Raw genomic sequence first — 26,970 nt, forward strand, 5'->3', positions numbered from 1 at the left:
AAAGAGAAAGGGACCCAGGACAGAGCCCTGTGGAATCCCCACAGGAAGTTGGAGAATGGATGAAAAGGATCCTCTGAAAGACATGCTGAAGGTGCAATTAGAGCGGTAGATGGTGAACCAGGAGAGGACAGAGTCACAGAACCGAAGGGAGGACAAGATTTCAAGAAGAGGAACATAGTTGACTGTGCTGAAGGTAGCTGCAAGTCAGAGGATGAGGATGGAGTACTGGTTCTCAGATTTGGCTAGGAAGAGGTCATTAGAGACTTGGGTGAGAATGGGTTCATTGGCATCCAAGGGGGGGGACGCCATGTTGGAGATGGTCTAGGATGGAATTGGAGGAGAGGAGCTCCAGACAGCGATAGTAAACAGCATGTTCCAAGAGCTTAAAGATGAAAGTGAGAAGGGAGGTGGGGCGAAAGTTTGAGAGGCAAGTGGGGTTACGTGTGTAGGGGGGGTTAAGATGGGAAAGACTTAATCAAGTTTGTATTATGAGGAGGAAGAGCCAGAGGAGAATGATAGGTTACAGAGAAAAGTAAGGGGTGGGGATAACAGTGCATGCCAGCCTGGAAGCCCAGGGGATGAGACTGGGTCACTGGGGCATGTGGAGAGATTAGAGGAGGAGAGCAGCCAAGAAACTTCTCCATGTGTGACCAAGGAGGAGGAGTTGTAGGAGAAAAGGGGAAGGATAGGGAAGGCGAGTCTAGCGTTGTACCACTTTGACTATACCAGTATAGGTACAGCAATACAGCCTTTGGGTGTAGATAAGTCCTAAATAAATGTCCCCAGGGAAGTCCACAGGTGCACAACGTATGAGATCTTCTGTAAACATTCAAACTAGATGCACGTATGTTCCCCACTACAAAGAACCATGTTTTGCTAGTGTTTTTCTGTTATCAAGTTGGTTGCTCTGACTTCACATATTTGTTGTTGTATAATAATTGTGCCACTTTTATTAGCTTACTGTGCACTTCTTTTGGCTTCATTTTCATATTATTTTATGGCCTTTTTCATATTACTCATTATGGGCTCTGTTTTCTATAATCTCTCCTGTCTGGATTTCCCTAACTTGGTTTATAATGGTTTATGTGTTCTCTTTCACTCTGCTCCTTAAAAAATAGAAGTTGTGAGACTCAGCTTTCTTAAACTCGTATCCTTCTCTTTTGATTTCAAAATTGTGTGTATAAATCTTAATGCTGCATTCAAAGCTCTGGATATTGAAGTTTGCTGTTTATCCACCAAGTAGGCACTGGCTGTGCAAGGGCCTATCAAATCTGGAAGGAAAGAGGGAGGTTATCTTTATTTCCATTTATTCCTTAATTCCTGCTAGCAAAGGTGCAAATTGGTACCTACTGTTGAGGGTGGTTCCCTATTGTGGTCACCTTTCCACTAGGATGGAATGGAAAGATACTGATTCATGTCACACAGGCCACTGAATAAACGTCAGAGAGTAGTAACATTTTGTCACTAGTGAGGAGGACTAGATGTAACTGATAACCTGTATGTGAAGGGCCACAGATCCAATTACCAGTAACCTAAGCCATCTAGTTTCTGCCTATTTTGTATTTTGTCTCATTTATATCCTTTGAAATTACAATAAAAGGTGTAACGAAAAGTCATTAATGGGGGGGTGGGGGGGTGGGGCGAGAAAGTTTTCCAATTGGTGGTTCTCTGCTCTCATGCTGTGCAGAATGCTTAGAATGGAATAATGACTTCTCGAGAAATCACATTTCAGAAAGTAAAACTTTTTAAAAGGCTTTCTTTTATAATGGGCATTGCTGGTAGTGGTTTGTAACCTGCATTCTAATCTCCTTTTCTGTTGGATGCTACTTCAACCTCAAAACTACCATTCTTTAATTGGAGCTGTTCTGTCAGCTCACGGTAACACAGCCTTTTTTCTGTTCCAAATACTTTCAGCATTTCAGGCCAGATGATTTATCTGAAAGAATAGTTCTCTATTTAAAGAAATAGCAGCAGACTACTAGTTACCAAATACAGGAACTTACTTTAATAGATTATTTGTTTTAGGAGCAAAACTATCAATTATGCACATTTTGTGATCTGACAATTTCAAATAAAAGACTCGGTTTATAGTTTATTTCTGCAGTTGTGTGCATTTGTTGTAAATTCAGATTATGTTGTAGTGCTGTATTGCCTTTCCCAGACCAGTGAGGCTGAAACAGAGGAAAATGCATCTGATTGAAGTTACTGTACTACTCGTAGTTTCTTTCATTCTACACACAAATGGAACCAATTTTATTTGGTATTAGTGCAGAACAGAAAGGTCATTTTCTTATTACATACAGTAGATGCTACAAAGAAGGACTGGTGCACTGCAGATCTATTCCCTCAATCCCTCCCTCACTAAACTAGGTGGAATTTTCAGAACAACATATAATGTTATACACTCTATTGTACAAGATAAAATACCTAGGTATAATGGGATGAGTTTATGGTGAAGATGCAGTTTTAACTCTGATAAATGTTTATGATGTGAGTAGTATCTCAGCATATGTAGTATAAATCTGTAAGAGGTGAGAGGCCTCTCATATATCATATAATCATATGAGGAATTGCATTTATCTTGCATCTTTTACCCTGTCACCCATACATTGTAAATTAATGTCCACTGTGACTTCAGCCTCTGAATAGCTTTCAACCAACCACTTTTTCCTTCTTATAAACAACTAAAAAGGAGGGGAAAATAGAAACTAAATCTTAACTATGCATTACACGCCCCACAAATGCTATAATTATTCATTGTCTGCATATAAAGCAGTCTGTTTATATCACACCATAAAAATATTCAAGAAATCCAGGAAATTATAGCATATTTCCTGGAAAAATAGCAAGAAATTACTCAGATCATTAGGGCTATATATACCAGTCTCAACCATAAGCAGCTTTCCATAGACTTACCATAGACAACCTACTTACCATAAGTATAGACCTAGAGAGCCTCTTAGAAAATAACAAAAATTGTGTAGGAAAAAGCCCTTGTTAACAGCTATGACATCTCACCCACCCATCTTGTCTTTGAAGCAACAAATTCAAGTGCTTGCCCGGGAGCCACTCACCAGTTACTTTGGTCTTCCTATCCTGTTCCATCCCTTTGGAGACCATCTGTTTCACATCCTGCATTTCTGGACTACCGTTACAACAGATTGGTGGGCTTTCGAGGTTGTGGAAGTGCATTTCCATTTTGCAATCCATTTGGCCCACAGACATTGTCTGAGGTTTGTGGTGGGAAACCATCATTAGGAATACAGGGTTCTACCATTTGGCCTATCAGCAGATCCCAGAGTATTCACGAAGTTCCTAGCCATTGTAGCAGACTGCCTCAGAAGAATGGGATCCAAGTATTCCCATAGTTGGAGAACTGTCTAGTTTGTGGACAGTCAAATACAGAACATCATCCAGCATATCCGCAGCTGTCCACTTGACTGGGTCTGTTAATAAACAAAGAAAAGTCAATATTGATCCTAACAAAGAAAGCAGAATTTATCCATCTGTGGCTTATCTCCCCTCATCAAGATTTCACACAATTCTTGAATTGTGTACACACCTGCAAGCACAAGTTAGGACTTCTGTAATAACACGCCTTATGCACCTTTGTTACTCCACATGTGAGACTGCTTACAGAGCTGGTCAGGGTCAATATATTGACTAGACAAACATCAGCTGGACATGCTGGTGCATATCCTGACCACTGTTATTCAGTCGCTGAACCGGTGGATGGATCTAGCAAAAGTTTACAAGGAAGTTCCCTTCTCTCATCCTCTGTCAAAGATTTGCATGACAAACACATGCACCTTAGGTTGGGGAGCCACATTGGTAAATTAACAGTTCAAGGTTTGTGGTCGTCTCAGGAAATGTCCCTCCACAAAAATATACTGGAGTTGAGAGCTATCTTCCGAGACTGAAAGGCTTTTCTTGCAGAAATAAAAGGACTTATTATTCAATTAATGATGTACAACATAACTGCCATGTTTTATTTAACCAAACAGGAAGGGGCAAGAGCCTCCCAACTGCTCCAAAAGGCAATGCAGTTTGGAATTTTTGTATTCTTTATGGTATTACTTTAACAGCTATGCATCTGCGGGGGATCCACAATCAGCTAGCAGACGCTGTAAGCAGGTACCCTATGAACAATCATTAGTGGTTGATAAAAGATGTGATTCAAACCATCTTCTTGCATCTTCTTTCCCAAGCATGGACTTGTTTACAACCAAAAATAACACAAAATGTCAACAGTTCTGTGTTGAGGGGGACAGAGTTCTGGATCCAAGAAACCCACTTCTGGTTCCTTGGATCCCCAGGTCTGTGTTACACGTACCCGCCTCCTCTCCCCCCCCCCTTCCTGTACTGCCAGGAATAATAAAGAAGATCAAGCCAGAAGCAGAGCCCCTGCATGACTGAGGCAATTTTAATATGTGGGCCTTCAAAGCCTCTCAGTATGGTCACCCAAAATCTTAACTCTAATTCCAGATCTGATCTCCCATAACCAGAGATACATCTTACATCCAGATCTTGAAATGCTCCATCTGACAGCATGGACGCTCAATGGCTAATGTCATCAACAAGGACACTGCCTCTCTGATATTCAGGATATATTCAGACACAATATGAGATCTACATACGTGTCTAAATGGAAGAGATTTTCAATACGGGCTTGACAACAACTATCACTGTTGAAATCTCAAATCGCAGCCATTCTGGACTACTTCTTGCACCTTAACAAATCTGCTCTCTGTGGATACACTTGACAGTGATGTCAGACATTCACCCCCTGTACAAAAATCTTCAGTATTCTCTCACCAAGTGGTGAAGAGATTTCTGAAAGATTTATCAAAATTCTTTCCTCCAGTAAAACAGCCCTTTCTAAGTTGGGACTTTAATTTAGTTCTGTAAGGGCTCAGCTTACTACATACTTGCTACATGCTCTCTCTTTAAGTCTCTAAGGCTAGGTCTACACTACCCGCCTGAATCGGCGGGTAGAAATCGACCTCTCGGGGATCGATTTATCGCGTCCCGTCGGGACGCGACAATCGATCCCCGAATCGACGCTCTTACTCCACCAGCGAAGGTGGGAGTAAGCGCCGTCGACAGGAAGCCGCAGAGGTCGATTTTGCCACCGTCCATACAGCGGGGTAAGTCGGCTGCGATACGTCGAATTCAGCTACGCTATTCACGTAGCTGAATTTGCGTATCTTAAATCGACCCCCCCCCCCCCCCCCCCGTAGTGAAGACGTAGCCTAAGATATCTTTTCTAGTGGCAATAACATTGACCAGAAGAGTGGGAGAATTGCAAGCACAATGGCAGGCTCACCATATAAGTTTCCATTAAACTGTACCATAACTTTCTCCGTAAGGTGGTTTCACGGTTTCATTTAAACCAAAATATTTACCTACCAATATTTTTCCCAAAACAATATTCAAATAAAGGGGATGAAAGTTTACATTCCTTGAATGTGCATAGAACACATTTCTATCTGGACAGAACTAAGCATTCAGAAAGTCTCCTAGACTGTTTCTAGCATAGAATTATTTAATTATATAAATTAACAGGATGTAAAAAACTTTATACAAACTCAGGCTTTCAAGACCCAGGTAAGTTAAGCTTGAGGAATGTCAATCATAAAAAAAAGTCACTTCATAGTATAGTTCCAAGAAATTAATGTCAATATTTTCACTGATACCTTTTGTCATTGTGGAAAAAGCTAGCTAAAAAAACAGTTGAAATGCAGAGTAGTTGTGCTCCTTTCCTGAATAGTAGCTGTTTTCTCCAGCACCTTAAGAGCTGATATCAGCTTTTTTACACAGGGAAACTGATTAATTTTGTCCAGCTACATTGATGTCATGAATAAGATTTCCATAGAATGTCCAGGGGTGGGGGGGGAGAGAAGTCAATGACACTTAAGCATATTAAGATATCTGGGTCTTTCTAAAACATTATTGTATCCAGACAGAAAGGTTATTTGATTTCTTCTGCACGTTTAAGTTGTATATCTTTGTCCACAGCTTCAATATCAGCAACTTTGGCTTCAGCAGCTTGAATTTCTACTTCTGTCAGGTCATCTGGATCCTGAGCCTCAATTGTCTTAAATTCTTCATTTGGCTGGGTGGCAGACAGATCATTTTCTTGTGACTGACTGTTAAATTGCATCTTTGCCTGTCTTCTTTCCAAGGCTAGTTGCCGGTTCCTCTCAATTCTTCACTGTTGCTCCTCTGTTAGGGCAGTACTTGAGTGAGAATCAAATTCTTCCTTCACGTTTTCAGAAAAGGGGTCTAATTCTTCTTCAGGAGACATTTTGAGCCCATTATTTCCCCCTCCACTACCTTCATTACTTGTAAAATCTTCCTGTAAAATTGGAAGATCAAGTCTAATTCGCTTTAAGCATGTTTGAACTTCCTTTTTATTTCCCAAAGACTCTACTCTCTCCATGAAATCATCAAACTGCAGTTTTGGAAACAGCCTATGAGCCCAGTGTTCAGGGCCGGCTCCAGGGTTTTGGCCGCCCCAAGCAGCCCAAAAAAAAAATCTGTGGCGGCAATTTGGCAGGAGGTCCTTCGCTCCCAGGCGGAGTGAGAGACCGTCCGCCGAATTGCCGCCGAATACCTGGACGTGCCACCCCTCTCCGGAGCTGCCGCCCCAAGCACGTGCTTGACAAGCTGGTGCCTGGAGCCGGCCCTGCCAGTGTTCCATGTGTCTTAAAAGTGTCTTCAAGTCCTCTGTCTCATGTCCTTTACCCTTAAATTTTGCATTATCAAATACATGTCGCAAGGCTGGAAGTCCTCTCTCTGAAATTGACCTTTGAGCATCTAATTTAGGTATCGGCCTTTTAATTGCTTTCTGTGTAGACACAGTAGAATCCTTCATTTGGGATGGTTTATTTCCATCTTGCTCTTCATTGGTGAGGGCTCCTTCAACATCATCGCTCCCTGGGGAGGAAGGAGGTGGAAGAGGTGGAAATGTTTGATCTTCTGTATCATCATACTCAGGAAGATCAAACAAGTTGTTTGCTAGTGGATCTATCATCTTCACAGTTAAGCTTTTCCCCCTCAGGGCCGGCCCCGGCCTCGCATGGGCCCCTCTTCCACGTCCTGGCGGCTGGAAGGCAACTCCAGCGCGCCCACCACTTGCATGCTCCCGCACACCGACACACATACAGATAGAAGGTCAAAAGTGAAGCTGTCTCAGCACAAAGAATCTCCAATTGTATCTCCTTGTGCATCAGGCTCTACTATCAGCTGGTTAGTAAAAGCCCAGTGACAAAATAACTGTTCATTCAACAAGAGCTCAATCCACTTCAATGACATCTGTCAAGAACCTATCAATTTTAGATATTTGTAAAGCAGCAACATGGTCCTCAATTCACATGTTCACTGTGCATTATTGTCCAGGCTTCCAGAGAAGATGTGAAATTTGGTACAACTGTGCTATGTTCGTTCTTTCATTAGGCTTCTGATACCCACATCCAGCAAGGGCTACTGCTTGGGAGTCATCAACAATGGAATATATATGTATATAAAAATAATAATAAGTGGTTATTTACATATACAGTAACTGTGGTTCTTGTTGTGAGAGATGTTTGTCTCTATATATATGTTTGCCTCTCTCTCTCTCTCTCTCTCTCTCTACGTGTGTATATATATATATATATATATATATTCCACAACCCACCCCATCCAGCATCTGCACTACTTCAGAGTCTGTAAACATTGGCTTGCAGGTGACAAAGGAACTTGGGGTGTTGGGGCAGCTCTGCCCTTTATGCCCTTGGTGGAAGACACAAGTATATGCAGGATATGCATGCACCGTCCTAATGGGTGTTAATCACTAAAATGTTCCAGCTTGAGTGCACTGGATGCATACCCTCCAATAGTGGAATGTATACCAACAACAAATCTTGAAGAACCACAGTTACTGTATAGGTAACTAATCATTTGTTCTTCCCTCGGGATAGTTATTGCTTAAAGGAATATTCCGTGCATTCCCACAAATATCTCAGGATATTGCAGGATTTGAAGCAGACACTGTGTGACACATTGGAAAAATGAAAATCTCTCCCTTCCAAAGGCATAAAAATCCCTTTAAGACTTTGAAGGTCATAAAACAATGGATCTTAAACCTATCATTGGTACAGATTCAAATTGTCCATTCTACATATCAAACCAGAGTAATTTGGCCATCAAATTCCAGATTTGGAAGGAAAGAAGGAAAATTTTTGTCACAGGTTGAATTTTTTTTTTAATGGCAGCTCTATGGAGACATAGAAGTTAAAGGTGTGTGGTAATGCAATTGACACAGATGATTCGGAACACCTTGCCAATTCTACCTAACAGATCGATATGGCAACCTTAGTATTTCTTTGTACTTCCCTATACTGGATTTACTATAAGAAGTACCTTGAATATTGCAAAATAATGAGGTTAACTAACTGCTTATATGTATTTAGAGACAGGTTCTGATTCCCTTCTGAGTTAAGTATTACTTTAATCCTCAAGCAGCCCTATTGATTCACTGACGCTGTATAAGTTATAACTATTCATGTGTGACAGGTTTCAGAGTAGCAGCCGTGTTAGTCTGTATCCGCAAAAATAACAGGAGTACTTGTGGCACCTTAGAGACTAACAAATTTATTAGAGCATAAGCTTTCGTGGGCTACAACCCACTTCTTCGGATGCATATAGAGTGAAACATATATTGAGGAGATATATATACACACATACAGAGAGCATGAACAGGTGGGAGTTGTCTTACCAAGTCTGAGAGGCCAATTAAGTAAGAGAAAAAAAACTTTTGAAGTGATAATCAAGATAGCCCAGTACAGACAGTTTGATAAGAAGCAAGTGTGAGAATACTTACAAGGGGAGATAGATTCAATGTTTGTAATGGCTCAGCCATTTCGTTCACCTGCACATCTACCAATGTGATATATGCCATCATGTGCCAGCAATGCCCCTCTGTCATGTACATTGGCCAAACCGGACAGTCTCTACGCAAAAGAATTAATGGACACAAATCTGACATCAGGAATCATAATACTCAAAAACCAGTGGGAGAACACTTTAACCTGTCTGGCCATTCTATGACAGACCTGCGGGTGGCTATCTTAAAACAGAAAAACTTCAAAAACAGACTCCAATGAGAGACTGCTGAGCTGGAATTGATATGCAAACTAGACACAATCAACTCAGGGCTAAATAGGGATTGGGAATGGCTGAGCCATTACAAACATTGAATCTATCTCCCCTTGTAAGTATTCTCACACTTGCTTCTTATCAAACTGTCTGTACTGGGCTATCTTGATTATCACTTCAAAAGTTTTTTTTCTCTTACTTAATTGGCCTCTCAGACTTGGTAAGACAACTCCCACCTGTTCATGCTCTCTGTATGTGTGTATATATATCTCCTCAATATATGTTTCACTCTATATGCATCCGAAGAAGTGGGTTGTAGCCCACGAAAGCTTATGCTCTAATAAATTTGTTAGTCTCTAAGGTGCCACAAGTACTCCTGTTATTCATGTGTGAGGGTATCAAGATCTAGCCCATTGTTATCTCAGACAATTGGCAAATTTAAGTAACACTGCTGTATCACATAGATCCCCAATTTATCAAATATGTCCACATATGTGTGGAGTTAGTGTATATGTGTATATAAATATATATAGGGGGTCCGGTTGCTATATATTTAGGCCAACACCTTCAATTATAAAAGATTCTTGACAACTTTTAGTAGAAATTCTACCACCTCTATTGTTTCCAGCAGACCTTTGAAATTTAGCAGGGAGAAAGCCCTTGGGCTAGAGAAGTGCATTTTCTTTGTCCCATTAAATTCTATTCCGATTTAGCTGAATTATAAACTGTTAAATATCATAATTTTCTTCCTCTCAATTGCATGCCTCAGGAAGACGTTGGCAGCATGCCAAAATATAATGGAACACGTTCTAAAGAGCCAGATTTGTGTTGCTTCCACTGTTGTAGAAGCAGCAGCAGTCACTGTACTTGGGATGAGTGGAGCTGCTGGAGCAGTATGGGGAGAGCTGAACCAGATCAGGCTCTCCCCTCCACAGTCTCTCAGCCCTGCACCCTTCCTATGGTCCCAGCATCCCATTCACTGGAGTTACTACATGGGACAGGAACTCCCTCGTGTCCTTGAGCATGGAAAGAGCCAGGCCAGGCTCCCCCTACAATCCTGTGGAGTCAGCATGTGACCCCAACAGCCCATTTCCCACCCCTTTCCCCAGGGCACCACACCTCACAAGGGTGGGGGGAGAGAGAGGCATCCAAGATAGACTCCCCATCCCAACCAGTCTGTGGGCACAACCCATCCCACCTCTACCCCCAGCTGAACAGACTTGTCCTGTTGCCAGCTAAAGTATTTAGTCCTGTAATTAAAGTGGAAGAACTCTGTGCTGTAGTGTTGAAAATTAAGGATTCAAACCCTGCAGATGACACATTATGGGGGAGTTGTTATAGCTGCACTTACCTCTTTCGTTTAAAACACCCCTGAGGAAATTACATATGGACAAACTGTTTTTAAGAAAGATATTTAGAGTGCAAAGTCAGGCATCTGGAAGTTTGGAAATGCCACACTTACCATCAGCTGTGCAATCTTTATTCCACTCCTATGTGCATATGCATTATGATAGTCTTTAATTACATAATCACATGCTGTGTTTCCACAGGACCCTTGACTAATTCATTGGACAGGTTGGGCACAAGAGAGGGCAGAATTAAGGTTGTACAAGCAGCTATAAATCTGGCATTTCCTAATTTTAAGTGCATGACTTTCCCACCCAGATAACTTTCATTTAACATAGTTCTTTTGTGTGTCTGTGTGTTTGCATATACTAGAGAGTGAGGTTTTTGGTGCTGAACAAACAGAACTCTCAGTTGCTCAGGAGCAGCCTTCTGTAGGGCCTACTTAAACATTGTAGTGCTGCAGACATATGATCTCAGGCCGTGGGTGAAAGCAGATTGAATATGTCATAGAAATGGTTTGTCTTTGGATGATTGTTGCATCTCTCACAAAGCACCCCACTATGGAATGATATTAGTGGTGAATGTGGAGAATGCGCTTTTTCAGTAGCTTGAGTTGTACTTATATGAAGTTAGCTGGTGAGTGACATGGTAAATAAAATCCAGAGGGAAAATGATGTACAGTTAAATATATGTTTTGGTGACAGGCACTGCAGCAGCAAAAGCAAAGAAAAAGAAAGAGCTGCAGCAGATACACAAGGTAAAAATGAGAAGAAAGAAGAAACAAATGCCTTCTTAAACGAATGGCTCTTTGAATGTTTTACCTATTATCCCAAACTGGGCTAGGAAAGATCTGTTTCACAGGGAATTTTTATTCTTGTTCATTTCTTAATACATCTTGTATATGTCTCTCAGAGATCCATGTTTATAAAACACTTATTAGGAAGGGAACTAAGTCATTTGAGGGGGGAAATGGTCTGTATTTAGTACAGCATTATTTTACCTTGCCGAGAATTTAAAAATATTTTGTCGTTGCCTTTTGCTGCTAATTTCAGTACCAGAATCACATTACTCCCTGTAGTGGATCTCCTTTCCTGCCAGTAGATTTCTCAGCAAACGGAAAAGCATTAAGTCATTTTCTCTAATTATGTGTGTCTCTAAATATCTAATTATCATTGGGAACAAATTGCATGTTACAAAGATAATATTATGGAGAACTGTTAATCTGTGAGGCTGCTGGTTTTGAGTTTTTGAACGGTCTCTGCAGCTGCTATAGCAGAATTTTTGCCACCTGGACACTTCATTAGCATTTTGTATTTAAACTCAAAACCAGCTGATTAGAGGTCATAATATTGGACTTGGCTTCTTCTAGCATTCTGCACATTCAGGTAAGGGAGAGTGCCTAAATAGCCTTCACTCTTTCTTCATCTCCGTGATACTTTGGCATTCTGAGAAATAAAGAGTGTGTGGAAAGAATAAATATTAAAATATTTAGTTTGGGTGAAAGATTAATTGTTTTTTTTTCTGGTAATACTTGTCTGGAGTGGCTCACGACCATGAGTGTCTACCTCAGGGCAGACTTTCAAAAGCAGGGCAGACACCCCAACTGGTAGTATGTTCTATAATTGGATTTCACCAACTCAGTACCAAATGTGAATTTCCCAAGTACTACAATAGTCTTATGATGGAGTCACAGACAGTCCCCTTAGACACTCCATTCTATCTTGCCACCCAGGCAAGCTGGACTATGTGATAAATGGTCACTTCTACCAAAAATCACAAAGTATTCAGGTTACACCCAATCCCAAGAGACCAGTCACTCACCCAGGTCGATTTGCATGCTAGATCTCACACCAAAGACAATGCTGGTAGACAATTCTATAGTAAACTAACTAAAGGTTTATTAGCTAAGAAAAAGAAATGAGAGTTATTGAGAGGTTAAAGCAGGTAAAAATATATGTACAGGTGAGTTGCAGTCTATAATTTCAAAAGGTAGAGGAGATGTAGTAATCTACCAGTTTCCCAAAAGTCTTTTAGGGGTACCGAGAGTAACTGGTGAACTTCGTTGTCTTGTTCAGTTATTCTGCCCTGTTAGAATCCAAACAGTCCAGAGATGAAGAATTTTCCATGTGTCTGTATTTATAGCTTCTTCTCACCAAAACCAAGCAGACATCAACAGTTCCCCAAAGGTCTCTTCTCCGTGGAGGTGGGAGGGGAAGAAATACACTTCACAGAGTCTTTGAGCCTTGATCTCACACAGTGGCTCATTTGCATTTAATGAAGAGGACTTAACATCTTGTAAGAGACCACCATTTGCATTACAGGAGGCTTCTTTCTCATTTGTTTGGTTATATAGTTACAGGGATATATACAACGCAAATGTTTGCCATTACATTATAATATGGGGTATAGTTGAGTAAGAACAATACATATAGTATCCTATAAACGTTTTATAAAACTCTAAACACATTCTTATTAACTTATCAACTAATATTTATTTTGATAATACTAACATACAAGTAAGCAAGAGCGGCTTCCAGCTCTGCATTTGTAAGTGTTCAGTGAAACCTGAAGTCTTGGCATGAGCTGGCACCTGGTCTGCCAATGTCACAAGTTTATTTTGAATTGCACCACTGACGTGTGGCTACATTATCACATGGTAAATACATGGGCTTTTCTTCCCAAATACAGTACCAGGCATCTGCATAGTGATTACATACTTCTGCAGATTACTTGATAATTACGTTTAGGAAACTTTAAAGTAATTAACGTAATCTGCACTTTGGTTTAGAAAGGGGAAATTACAAGGTTCTTACCCTATGATTATTTCTGAATGCACTGCACTTTTGTGTTCCGTGTTACATACCACCAGCACAATCCTGACAACTGCTGAGTATCCTTCAATTCTCATTGCAGTCAACGGGCATTGAGGGCATTTGGCAACTGCAGGATGAGGTCCCCAGTAATCAAATACTAAGCAGAGCTTGTGAGTAAAGAGTATATTACGTGCAATGGTGCACTGTATACAAACAACATTATTGATTTTCAATTGTAAATTCCAGTGTTCTGAGCTCAAAGGCATATTGTGAGTATTTTAGGTGTAAAATTTTACTCACATTTAAACTTTACTTCTAGGGTTTAAATTCCAGATTCTTTTAAATTCTTTTTCACATCAGTCCTTCAAACCACAAGATTTTAAAGAAAACATCTATGGAAAAGACTTGGTTCTGTTCTTAAACAGAGCTAGGAAGACATTATTTGTTTGCATTGTAGTCTTAGTGTTACAACCAATAATATGGAGGATTGCTGGTTAGTGGATGTTGGGATTACCACTCACGGCCTGAAGGATGTGTTTAAAAAGTAATACAAGAAATCTGGAAATTGATCTAAACAATAGTCATAATGCTGCCCCCTGTCATGCATAATCAGATCAGTGAAATTCTGTCAGTATTCAAGACAGGTACTAGAACAAAACCAAACTAGTGAAATTCATTAATAATCTAGCCTCGCAGGAATAGAGCTAAAACATTTCCTATGTTACTTTCCTGACAAAGTTACTTAAACAAATCCAACACTTTTAGAACCATATGAGAAATTCCAGCCCCAGTTCTGCTCTTCAAGTTATGCAGATGACCTTGAAAATATATACCAAGTGTTACAGAGGCAGTGTCATCTGCCTGAGTCTGAAGACAACCTGAAACAATAACAAAGAGGTGTGAACTGCCCTGTTCATCTCAGTCACTTTCCCAGGGACTTTGCAAATCTGCAGTCATGAAATTTGGTATTTTTCCAAGATGTTATGGAATTTGACATTTTGCTGCAGCCACAAACACTTTTTTATTTTCTGTCTCCTTGCCCTGCTGGGACCTGCTTGCAGCTGCTGCTTGATCTTTAGTTTTTCCCACAGAGGGGGAATTAATTGGATTAGAGTGCATGTCCCTTGCACTGTTCCGTGCATCAGAGATTAGGGAGAAAAACTGGATTCCAACCTGCAACCAGGGAATGGAGGGATCCTAAATCACAGTATCCCTCCCGCCTTCTAGCAGATCCTCTCAGCTTATCCCCCTTTCCTGCTTCTCTCCCTGGCCCAGCTCCTCACCATGACTGATTGATTACTCTCATGTGTGTCCTACAAGCTCCCCACTCTCCCAAGCCATCTCACTCCTTTTGCTCCCACTCAGCCTAGAGACAGCCCCATTTTCAATCCATATACTTTCTTCCTGCGCCATCTGAACCCACCTACCATGACCACCAGTCTGTGCCTATATCAAAGGCTCTGTCTCCCCCTAATTACTCATCTTTCCACAACTCTCTTTCTGACTCTGTTTCCTCCATCTGCTCACCATGTTTTCTGCTTTATCCAGCCCATCACCTCCCCACCATTCCCCTCTCCAATCCATGACAAGTTGAAAACTCACATGAAATTCCGTCTTCTAAAAAAGTTCAGCAATGAGGGGGTTAATATTCCATTCACTTGAATAAAAAATAGTGTCTCTGTTTAATCATGCCCTGGATATTGATTGTATTTGATCCGTTTTGTGTGTGAGTGCGTATGTGCCCTCAAAGGAGCACTCTTTTCTCTCATCCCTGTCAGAGGATTTCTCCTCCCTCATTTCAGCAACATTCTTTGACCAAAGAGAGCTGGATGAGGTGTGATTTAGAGCTCATCAATTCCTTTCTTTGTTCAGCCACAGAAGTTGCTGCAGAACAATATATGAAGCTATACTCGCAGCACTTGCCAACCAAGGGAAGAAGAGACTGGGTCTAAGAATCAAACCAAGTTCTCTTGTCTGGCAGTGCAGACAAGCAAAGGACAATATGTAATTACACTGTCCTGACCCATATTGCCAGCAGTGTCGTTAAAATGCAAAGTTAGCTGTAATTGCTTATACATTAACTGTCTTTGGAAAATTAAAATTTCTCTTAAAAAATGAAATTTGAAAAATCATGTGTCACATTGTAGAGTGTTGTGGTGCAGAGACAAAGAACCATACATGTAGGATGACTCTACACAAATAGACTGAGTTTAAGAGTTCTAACAGCCTTTACTCCCAACTTTCCAGCTTTAGTGGTTTGTCTCCTCAGTAATGATATTTTAATGCAGCGTGCCTGTGTTTAAAATTAGAAGTGCTTGCACAAAAAATTGGTTAGCTGTGTGCTCTCATGCAGTTTACATGGTGGAAAAACAAGGCTCATCTCCCTGGCTTCCTGTGCCTCAGCTGCTGCATTGTTCTCCAGGCTAGCTAGCTCACCAAATGTGTATCCTATCCATGTAATATCCCTCCCTAAAGCACAGTTCTCTCATTAAGCTTTTACAATATTAATCCACCAAAAGTGTGTTTTAGTAATACCGTGTTTTGAAATTAAATTTTCATCTGCATATCTTTCTAAATTATAAACTCCTTAAAGTAGGGGCCATGTCTTTGTTTGTACCTGGATAGTGCCAAGCATACTATCAGCCTTCACAAAAAACGTATCCTCATAACCTGGGTATTATGTGATTGAGCTGTAGTGTCTGTCTATTTAAGATTATAATATAAGGATCCCTTTGGGATAGGGACTGTAGTTAGCAGTCCATTTTATGACTGCCTACACAAGATAGAGCAGGGATCGGCAGCCTTTGGCATGCAGCTCTCCTGGCGGGCCGGGCCGGTTTGTTTACCTGCCGCGTCCGCAGGTTCGGCCGATCGCAGCTCCCACTGGCCACGGTTCACCACTCCAGGCCAATGGGGGCTTCGGGAAGCGGCACGGGCCGAGGGATGTGCTGTAAACAAACCGGCCCGGCCCGCCAGGGTACTTACCCTGGCGAGCCACGTGCCAAAGGTTGCCGATCCCTGAGATAGAACTTAGGGAGAACCTATGTCAGAGGTGGGCAAACTATGGCCCACAGGCCACATCCGGCCCGTGCGACCATCCTGCCCGGCCCTTGAGCTCCTGGCTGGGGAGGCTAGCCCCCCCAACCCCCGCAGCCACGCCACCGTGCGGGCAGCGCTCTGGGCGGCAGAGTTGCGCGCTCCTGCAGGGCAGCGCGGCAGCGTGTCTGGCTCTGGCTGGGCGGCGCAGCAGCCAGACATGCTGCTCTGAGCAGCATGGTAAGGGGGCTGGGGGTAAGTCGGGGACAGGGAGCAGGGGGTGGTTGGATGGGGCAGAGGTTCTGGGGGGCGGTCAGGGGCCGGGGAACGTATGTGAAGGGCGGAGGGGTTGGATAAGCGTGGGAGTCTCAGGGGGCGGGGGTGTGGATAGGGGTCAGGGGACGGGGAATAGGGGGTGGTTGGTTAGGCGTGGGAGTCCGGGGGGGCCTGTCAGGGGGTGCTGGTGTGGACAGTCGGGACAGGGAGGGTTGGATTGGGGGTGGGGTCCCGGGAGGGGGCGGTTAGGGGCAGGGGGATTCCAGGAGGGGGCGGTTAGGGGACAAGGAGCGAGGGGGGGTGGATGGGTTGGGGTTTCTGAGGGGGGCAGTCAGGGGGTGGGAAGTGGGAGGGGGCGGATGGGGGCGGGGGCCAGGCTGTTTCGGGAGGCACAGCCTTCCCTACCTGGCCCTCCATACAGTTTTGCAACCTCAATGTGGCCCTCGGGCCAAAACGTTTGCCCGCCCCTGACCTATGTGATGATATGGGGTAATGTAGGTTGTGTTAGTCTAGAGCAGAGGTCAGCAAACTATGGCCCGCGGGCCACATCTGGCCAGGGGGACCCTCCTGCCCAGCCCCTGAGCTCCTGCCCCGGGAGGCTAGCCCCTGGCCCCTCCTCTGCTGTCCCCCCACCCCCGCAGCCTCAGCGCGCCGCGCCACCGGCACAACACTCTGGGCAACCGGGCAGCACGGTTGCAGAGTCGCAGCCTGACCTGGTACTCTGGGCAGCGCGGCTGTAGCGCCGCCAGCCACTGGTGCTCCAGGCAGCAAGGTAAGGGGGCAGGGAGCAGGGGGGGGTTGGATAGAGTGCAGGGGAGTTTGGGGTGGGGGTCAGGGGGTGGGGGTATGGATATGGGTCGGGGCGGTCAGAGCGCAGGGAACAGAGGGGTTGGATGGGGCAGGGGTCCCGGGGGGGGGGGCAACAGGGAACGGGGGGGGGGGGGTTGATCGGGTAGGAGTCCCAGGGGGGCCATCAGGGGACAGAGAACGGAGAGGTTGGATGGGGCAGGACTTCTGGGGGGGCCATCAGGGGACAGAGAACGGGGGGTTGGATGGGGTAGGAGTCCCGGGGGAGCCATCAGTGGGCGAGAAGCGGGGGGGTCAGATAGGAGGCAGGGACCGAGCCACGCCTGGCTGTTTGGTGAGACACAGCCTCCCCTAACCGGCTATCCATACAATTTTGGAAACCTGATGTGGCCCTCAGGCCAAAAAGTTTGCCCGCCCCTGGTCTAGAGGTAGACAGCAAAAAACTGCAAGGTTCCTTTGTGTCCAGCAGGTTCAGTAAAGAATCACCTTCCAAAGCTCTAGCATGAGGGTTGGTAGAGGATCATGTCACATTATGAGTACTCTGTGAATAATTAATAACAACATACACTATAAGCAGTACATTATGAGGCGAGTGCACTGAAAAGAGCACTATGTTTTAGTGTAACTGGAGTCTTCAATGTCATCCATTTTATTTCAGCCCTGAAGTCTTCACTTATCTATGCACCCAGAACACTTCAGTGGATACTAGATCACTGTTAGCGCGTTAGCATGGCAGCATCTATTATGCTATGAACATGTAATCTATTGAATGCAAATTGAGAAGTTGAAAGATGCTTCATCAGCTATAACATACTTAATTCTTAGTCAGAGCTATTTACTGAACGCAAAGATGCTTGATTGAGTGCTGAAGCCATGATTCTGTCTTACCTGTTCCCATTCATCACCCGTTTTACTAGTCTTTGTTCAAAGTTGTAGTAACTCTGCTATGTGAAGGACTTTAATATAGTTCCTAGAGACTGTAAAAAGATCCTTTTTCATAAATCATATTTTTAAAAGTGCTGCTTCGAGTGATTTGACATTTTTTCAAAAGTAAGATAAAAGTTTACATGCTTGGAAATGATCTCTCTTGGGAGTATGCACTTTATATTTTATTCATTTTGATAGCTTATGTTATGATACATTTGATAGCTCCTGAAAGACACTATCAGATTTAGAGATGTAGCCAATAAAATGTAGTTAGTGAGGAAAATGTGGCCACATAATGATGGGTTTCCTCTATGCAAAGGGAGTGTGTTAACTTAATGACATTTTTTTATTTTCAGACAGTTTGGTTGCATAAGATATTCCAAAAAAGGAAGGGCTCCTCTCCTGGTTTGGATAATGTGTATTGTATGAGTAACATTTAGGCTCACGTGAAAGAAAAGCTAAATGTATTGTATGCCCATTGACCTCAGGACTTTTCAGGTGGCATAAGTGGTAGTTTCTAAGAAAGATCTAGTGTCACTTTCCTAGCCACTAGATTGATTACTATTGACAAGGGAGAAAACTGTAGATAACCGTAAATTAATAATAATTACAAAACCTTTCAATTTCTATAGCACTTTCCATTCAGAGTCTCCAAATACAGTTCTTGTGAATTCTGCCTCATAACAGCCCTGTGAATTAGACAAATAATATTAGCCCTCTTGTACAACCTAGGAAACTGGGTAGGTCAGTTAGGTTAAAATTTTTAAACTTGAATGCTTAAAGTTAAACACTTTAATTCTATAAGGTGCCTAAACGAATGACTTCACTTTTATACTTCTTCTGCATCTCCATCTTCCATTGACTTCATATTTAGGCACCTAAATAAGTGGCTTGATTTTCAGCACCTCTTCCTGTTTATTTACGTGCCTAAACTTGGATTTAGGTGCCTAACTTAAAGCATCCAAGTTTTTAAATATTGGCCATAATCTATCTGTGTTTGAGGAGGAGAGAATCTGTGGCAGAGTTGAAGATAGAACCAGTGTCCCCTGACTCCTAGTCCTGTGCTTTCAGCACAACCCTGTCCTTCCTCAGTGGAAAGGGATGTGGATATGGGTAGGAGAGCATTGGTGCCTGCGAAGGAGAGGGCACAGAGAGCTACTATGAAAGCACAGAGTGACGCCTTGAACCTTTCTCTGAATGATATTACCCTGGGAAATTGAGCTGGCCAACAGAGCTGTGAATTTGACATTTCCATTTATTTGTTTATCACAAGATGAAAGCAAATCTCTTTGATTGAAAAACATATTTAGTTTTAAAAAGATGACATCATCCTAGAACTCCCACTACTCTATTTGTAGTGTAATGTGAGAATGTCAGCAGCTTCCCTTAGTGCTTAAAATTTGACCATTTCAGGCACTGGACCCCTCCGCTTCATGCAAGAATAATGTCAGCAGGAGGTACAGAGGCAAAGTGATGATAGCAACCTGATCATAATGGAAAAGTTTGAGGACTGAACCAGTCACACTAGAAAGGAAAATAGGATAGACATTTCAACAACCTGGTTTATTTTAGACCAGATCCAAGTATCTTCTGGTGTCCAACCAGAATGAAAAAAGATAAAAATTCTTTACAGCTAAGGGAGTGGGAATTTTCTCAGATGCTATCACCAAACAAGAAAAATTATAGGAAACTAATTTCCATTTATTCCCTTTTTTGAATGCACACTGTCTTTTCCCATTTAATACTTGATTTGGAAGTAACTGAATTCTGTGAATAGTTTTAGTGTCTGTCTGCTACAAATAGCAACACTTTGATACTACAGTGACTGACACTTTAAGTAGAATAGCTAGAGAGAGAGGCAGATCCTCAGTTGGTGTAATTTGGCATATCTGCATTGACCTCTATGGGGATATACCAATTTACATGAGCTGAAGATCTGCCCCATAGATTTTTTGAAAGGCTTAGTTTCGTCCTTTCCCTATAAAATGTATAATAGATTTTTTTCCCTCATATATTGGAATAAATTGCAAGAGCTGTCTGGCAACTCAGCCATTGAGAAGATAAACTAATGAGTAGTGATGCTTAAGATAGAACATTCCTCACAACAAAAACGAAATGAGATAAATTTTTACAGTTGGAGCACATTAAAATGTGATAGTTTAAACAGATACATTAGGTGCTGCCATCCTTTACCCAGTTTGATTGGGGGTTACAAGGAGAGATCAAGACTGACAAGAGTGTATTGTTTGCACATCGAGGTTCAGAGTCAGTGCGAATGCATTATAGAGATAAGAGACTCCTCAAAATCCTGCCAAGCAGTTCTGTAGCTTTCTGCTGTATTTATACAAGTTCACTCAGCAGCCAGGGCACCGGGGGATTTTTCCTTCTCTTCTGAAGGAAGGATACTTTTGAAATTTCATGAAAGTAATAGGGTGACTTTCACTGAAGCAGAAATCTGCTCGCTCTGTTTGCTGAGTTGACTAGGCAGCGAGAATACAGGCAATTGTTACTGTAGTTATTTCACAGACAAATGTAAACGTGTTTACAAGTACATTTTAACTCAAGAAAAGAAGAGCACTTTGTGGATAAGTGTTGTATTCTCCAGTGGAAAAATTCTTGTTACGCTACCAGGGCATTTCTATAGCTGCTGACTCCCTCCATCTGTTTCCCTTCCTCTCCCACTTCAAAGCATTTAGTACCCCCTAAAATGCCCCTCCCTTCTTTATTGTCTAGAGGATTTTGTTACAATAACATACTGGGTTTGATGCATTTTGCATGGGAAATCAGTTCATCACCTGTAACCAGTAGTCATTTTTTACTCTCTAACCTTAAGGGTTCAGTGTCTACTGCCCTTCATAGCCAGCACTATACTACAACAGTAGCACATCTGAAAATGCAAATCCTTATAATAACCTTGAGCCCTATCCTATACACAGTTACTACAATAGAGATCTTTGGTTGCATTTTTTCCCTTTGAAATAAATGAGAATAGGCACATGAATAGAGATGTATGTGCTGTAGTAACTGTTTGGAAGAGCAGTACCTCATTGGGGTCTTGAAATACAGAGCCTGTGAAGCCATTGAATTAGGTCAGTTGAACATTTGCCTTCACATGCATTCTTCAGTATTTATCTTCATACTTTTTCCATTATCACTTCCCTTTTTCTCTACAAAGACCTGTCAACTCATTTGTTCTACAGTGAGAAGGGCTGAACTGAGCTCCATTCAGAGCTCTGTGTATGTTTCTTTTGGTAAGCTAGCAGGTGTCATTCTTGAGTGACATAAAGACTACTCTCTCATCAAACCCCAAGAGCTAACAGTTTTTGTAGACATTGATTTGTCTGTGTTCTTACTTAGGTTTGTCCCTTTTCAGTACACTGCATGATCTGAAAACCACCAGATCTGCCTCTTTTCCCACTTATACTCTTATGCAATAATTTGAGGGTTTAGTTTGTTTTCTTACATAAAACCCAGGGATCATGAAAATCAATCTTAGGGTGACCAGATAGCAAGGGTGAAAAATCAGGACAGGGGGTGAGGGGTAATAGGCACCTATATAAGAAAAAGCTTCAAATATCGGGACTGTCCCTATAAAATCGGGACATCTGGTCAGGGCCGGCTCTAGGATTTTTGCCGCCCAAGGCAAAAACAATTTTGCCCCCCGCCCCCGTTCTTTAATTACCCCCCCCCGCCCCGCCTCAACTCTGCCCCTTCCCCAAATCCCCAGCCCTGCCTCCTCCCCCCAGGCTCTCAAGCCTGGGAGGGAGGGGGAGCAGCGGCGCACGAAACAGCTGTTTCGCGCACCGCGGCCGCTCGGGATCTCCCCCTCCCTCCCAGGTTTGAGAGCCTGGGAGGGAGGGGGCGACTCCGAGTGGCTGCGGCGCGGGCGCCACTTCTCCCCCTCCCTCCCAGGCTCTCAAGCCTGGGAGGGAGGGCGAGTAGCGGCGCGCGAGCGGCAGCGGAGGTGAGCTAGGGCGGCCGGGGCACATTTTTAGGGGCGGCATTCTGGCGCCGGCCATGCCGCCCCTAAAAATGTGCCGCCCCAAGCACCAGCTTGTTTTGCTGGTGCCTAGAGCCGGCCCTGCATCTGGTCACCCTAATCAATCTTAATGATAAAGCTGAAGCATTTACAATTGGTAAACCTGCCTCTGTTTTGAACTAGCACAGTTATGCAATGATTTGAGGTTCTAGTTTGTTTTCTTAAATAAAGCCCAGGGAGCAGTGTACATCAAAATCCATCTTAATGATAAAAGCTGAAGTGTTTACAGCCAGTAAACCTAAGTGTGCTATATAATTAAAACAATTATTTCATCAAAAGCTTCTTATTTTAATTGTCTGTTATGCAATTAGCACTATTGAAATAATACTATTATTTTACATTGATTTAATTTTTGTTTTGTGCTCTCTAAAGGACATTTTTTCATAAAAAGCAAAACAGTTTCATATCTATAATGATATGTCAAACAATTAGAGCTGTGTAGCAGATTAAAAATCTTAAGTAAACAATACCATAGTAAAATGAAAGCACTGGAAAATATACTGTGGTGAGCAATCCTGCATTGGTAGGAGAAAGGACTGGGGAAATCTAATAGATATTTTCCAACTTCAGTAACATTATATCACCAAATATCCCCAAGGAATTGCAAAAAGAATTCCCAGCCATGATGTATGCTTCACAAATACTGACAGGATAACAGAATAATATTTTATATACAGTAGCAGAAAAATGCATCCATTAACAATATTTACAAATTGTTTTCCGTTTGGTAATTTTCAGAATAGGACCTCCTCCTCATAGTCTCTAGTGTAGAGTATATGGGCTAGGTTTGACCAGAGAGACCCAATCCTTGAAAGAGATTTGCAAACACGACTTAGCTAATGACAGTGGCTAACACAAAGAGATTGGAGGCTGTCCAACACAGATGGCTGAGGAACCTATTACACATTTAATGGAAAGACCAAATAACAAATGTAAGAATAAGGGAGGTGACAGAGGAGGACATGCTAGTTAATATCAAAGAAAGACGGCTCAGATGGTTGGGATATGTACGCTGTTTGGAAGATGTGCAAAGCGAGCATTGATTTGGGCCCACATGGAAAGAATGTGGAAGGCAGTCAGGGCAAAGGGGAGAAAATTCCATGTGGATCTTCCCAGAGTTTTCCTGGATTCTTCCATCAGGGAATGGATTCCTCCACTATTGACATGTTGGTTCCTTCCCCTCCCCATATCATCCAGGACCCTGCAAACAAACTATCGCTTAACTACAAGAGTGTGAGTAGTCCCAGTGACTTCAGTGGGACTAATCAATTGCTTAAAGTTAACCACCTGTGTATGTATTTCCAGGATAGGAGTCTAACAGAACAAGCAATAATTCCTCACCTAAAGGCAACAGATCCCTGCAAATATATGAGGCCAGAGCTCTGTTTTTTCCCCATTAACCCCTCCCCCTCCAGCTTCCTGAGAAGGTGGTTTCTTTGGCACCCCTCTTTCAGGGAATTCCTGACCCCCTATTCAAATGGAGGAGGTGGGGTTACCAAGGGCTCCACAGAACATTTAATGCAGCAGTAGAGATCACTATGTCTCTGCAGCATTTTCTCAAGGGGTGATGGGGAATGATTCATGTCCCACCGATACATCTCCCCAGACCAACAGAGGAGGCCAGTGCAGGACATGGCCCCAAAGGCAGCAGATTTTCCCAGGCATGGAAAAAGGGGAAATGTGCAGAGAAGATCTTCTGCATCACTAATAACAGGACTCTGATCTCATTAGATTAATAAAACTTTTAAAAGTAACTCAGAGAGAGCTCTGATATAGAAAACATCTAAAACTACCACAGGGAGACTACACACTGATTGCATGGTCTTGAAAATTGAGGTCCCTGCATAGTTTTCCTAGGGGTCACAGAATTCTGGATAAACTATTTCAGACAGGTTACATTTGTTTCAAATATTTCATTACCAAATGTCTGACTCACCTACAATTTTGGCTACAATGCATAAAAAAATTGAGTCCCCTAGTACCATTGGATTTTCTGCTCTGCTTTGGCCCATGTTTTTTTCCAAAATAAAATTTTTAACATCAATTTAATCTGTTCCTATTAAGGGAATATTTCTGGAATCCATTAAGCAATAACACCCATCATGTCTGTGTATATAAAGCTGAGGCACATTAGAAAAAATATAAGAAAATCTCTTGTGTGCGTATACAGCCAAGGGTGCTTCAGAGCTCTGCTGACTGAAGTACTAATAGATGGTCTCCTGAAAATATTTTATATTTACAACTTGATGTAAGATGGGAATTCATATTGATTTTACAGATTTACAAAACCAAAAGCACATACAGATTATCTGATGTCTTTTAGTTTATTTTTCCCCCCTAGAAATCAGCTTTGTTTTGCTTTCTTATCTTCATTCACTGCAAAATATTTAGGGAATTTTCAGACAGTTGCATTTCAGTCTATCCCCAAATTCCTGCATATGCTTGTGACTTCTTTTAAATTATACATCAATGCAAATGTTAATGGTATTAATTCCAAGCAAATTCTTAGTGAAGAATGAAGTGTGTTCCTTTGGGATCAAGAGAACCACTTAATTGTTTGTTTCTTTGCTTTCTGTCAAAGCGAAAGGGCAGTTTTGCTTATATTATACTAACAATTGTTGTCACTGATATTGTTACGTATACTTACAGCAATACCCTATTTCAGTGGCTCCTCACCCTTTGCTCTTCCGCTTTCTGTTGGTACCTTTCAGGATTTACTCCTTGATCTCATAGATCCATAGAGTTTGAGACCATCTACTCTGACCTCCTGTATATCGCAGGCCATTAAATTCCACCCAGTTGCCCCTATGTTGAGCCCACTAACTTGCCTTTGACTAAAGCATAACTTTTGTGGTTGGCTATCTTCTGAAAATTCATCCATTCTTGATATGATGACATCAAAAAATGGAGACTCCACTACTTCTCTAGGTAGTTTGTTCCAGTGGTTAATCACCCTCACTGTTTAAAACTGTGTGCCTTATGTCTAATTTGTCTGGCTTCAGTTTCCAGCTATTGGTTCTTATTTCTCCATTCTCTGCTAGATTAAAGAGCCCTGTAGTACCAGAATTTTCTCCCCGTGAAGGTACTTATACCTTGTAATCAAGTCACCTCTCAATCTTCTTTTTGAAAAGCTGATGAGAGTGAGCTCTTTAAGTCTCTCAGATATTTTCTCCACCCCTCAAATCATTTTTGTGTCTGTCTTCTGCACTCCCTCCAATTTTTCAATATATTTTATAAAATGTGATCACCAGAACAATATGCAGTATTCCAATATCAGTCTCACCAATGCCATATACAGAAGTAAAGTCACCTTCCTACTCCCGTTCACTGCTTTCCTATTTACATATCTAAGGATTGCATTAGCCTTTTTTCCACAGCATTGCACTAGAACAGGCAACCTATGGCACGAGTGCCGAAGGTGGCACGCAAGCTGATTTTCAGTGGCACTCACACTGCCCGGGTCATGGCCATCGGTCCAGAGGGCTCTGCATTTTAATTTAATTTTAAATGAAGCTTCTTAAACATTTTAAAAACCTTATTTACTTGGCATACAACAATAGTTTAGTTATATATTATAGACTTATAGAAAGAGACCTTCTAAAAACGTTAAAATGTATTACTGGCATGCGAAACCTTAAATTAGAGTGAATAAATGAAGACTCGGCACAACACTTCTGAAAGGTTGCTGACCCCTGCACTAGAAGCTTGTGTTTAGTTGCTTGTCCACTATGACTGCTAAATCCTTTTCAGAATCATTGCTTTCCAGAACACAGACTCCATTCTGTAGGGATGGCCTGCATTTCTTGTTCCTAGATGTATAAATTTGCATTTGGGTATATTAAAACATTTTGTTTGAAATGGCCCAAGTACAAAGTGATCTGTATGACTGCCCTGTCCTCATCATTATTTACCATTCCACCAAACTGTGTCATCTGCAGATTTTATCAGCAGTGTTTTTATATTTACTTCCAGATCATTGATGAAAATGTTGAATAGCATCGGGCCTATTGCCAATCCCTGTGGAACCACACTAGACACACCTTCATTTGATGACGATTCACTGTTGACACCCACCTATTGAGATCTGTCAGATCTGTCTCTCCCTCTTCTCTCTCTCAGCAATCTCATCCATTGTCATAGTTTCAGATATTAATTTTATGAAGATGATTCCTAAATCTGCCTCTATACCTCTGCCCCCTACTCCTCTGTCCAATCTCAAATCTCCAGATGGCTACGCATAGATGTCCTCCTGCCATCTGAGTCTCAATCTTACAGAGCTGAATGCATCTTTCCTCCTGATCCCTGTCCTTCACCTAAATCCTTTACCATTATTAACTCCACTATCCTTCACAGACAGACACCCTTGGTATTATAGACTCACCTCTCTTCTTCTGACCCATATTCAGACTCTTGCTATCACCTCTTCTGAATTAATACCCCAATATTTCCCATTTTCTCACTGTCCTTTGTCATCTCTCACCTTGATTACTGTAACCTTCCTTCTAGCCTTCCCTTTGTCTCTTGCAAGATCAAATTCAAAATCTTTATCCTCAACTTGTTTCATAGCCCTGTGTAATCTTTCCT

General features: G+C 42.2%; 2 protein-coding genes across 2 annotated transcripts in view; one reads left to right on the forward strand and one right to left on the reverse strand.

Annotated features, from left to right (window-relative positions):
- Positions 1-26,970, forward strand: part of ATRNL1 (attractin like 1) — a 1,044,719-nt gene that overhangs the window by 977,453 nt on the left and 40,296 nt on the right. The gene's annotated exons all lie outside the window — the stretch shown is intronic.
- On the reverse strand, positions 5,972-7,036 carry LOC135881837 (TIMELESS-interacting protein-like). The gene is given in 2 exon segments (XM_065408550.1): positions 5,972-6,491; positions 6,702-7,036. Coding segments are annotated over 2 exon segments (855 nt in total).

The sequence above is a fragment of the Emys orbicularis genome, chromosome 7, assembly GCF_028017835.1.
Source record: "Emys orbicularis isolate rEmyOrb1 chromosome 7, rEmyOrb1.hap1, whole genome shotgun sequence".
Lineage (NCBI taxonomy): Eukaryota > Metazoa > Chordata > Testudines > Emydidae > Emys > Emys orbicularis.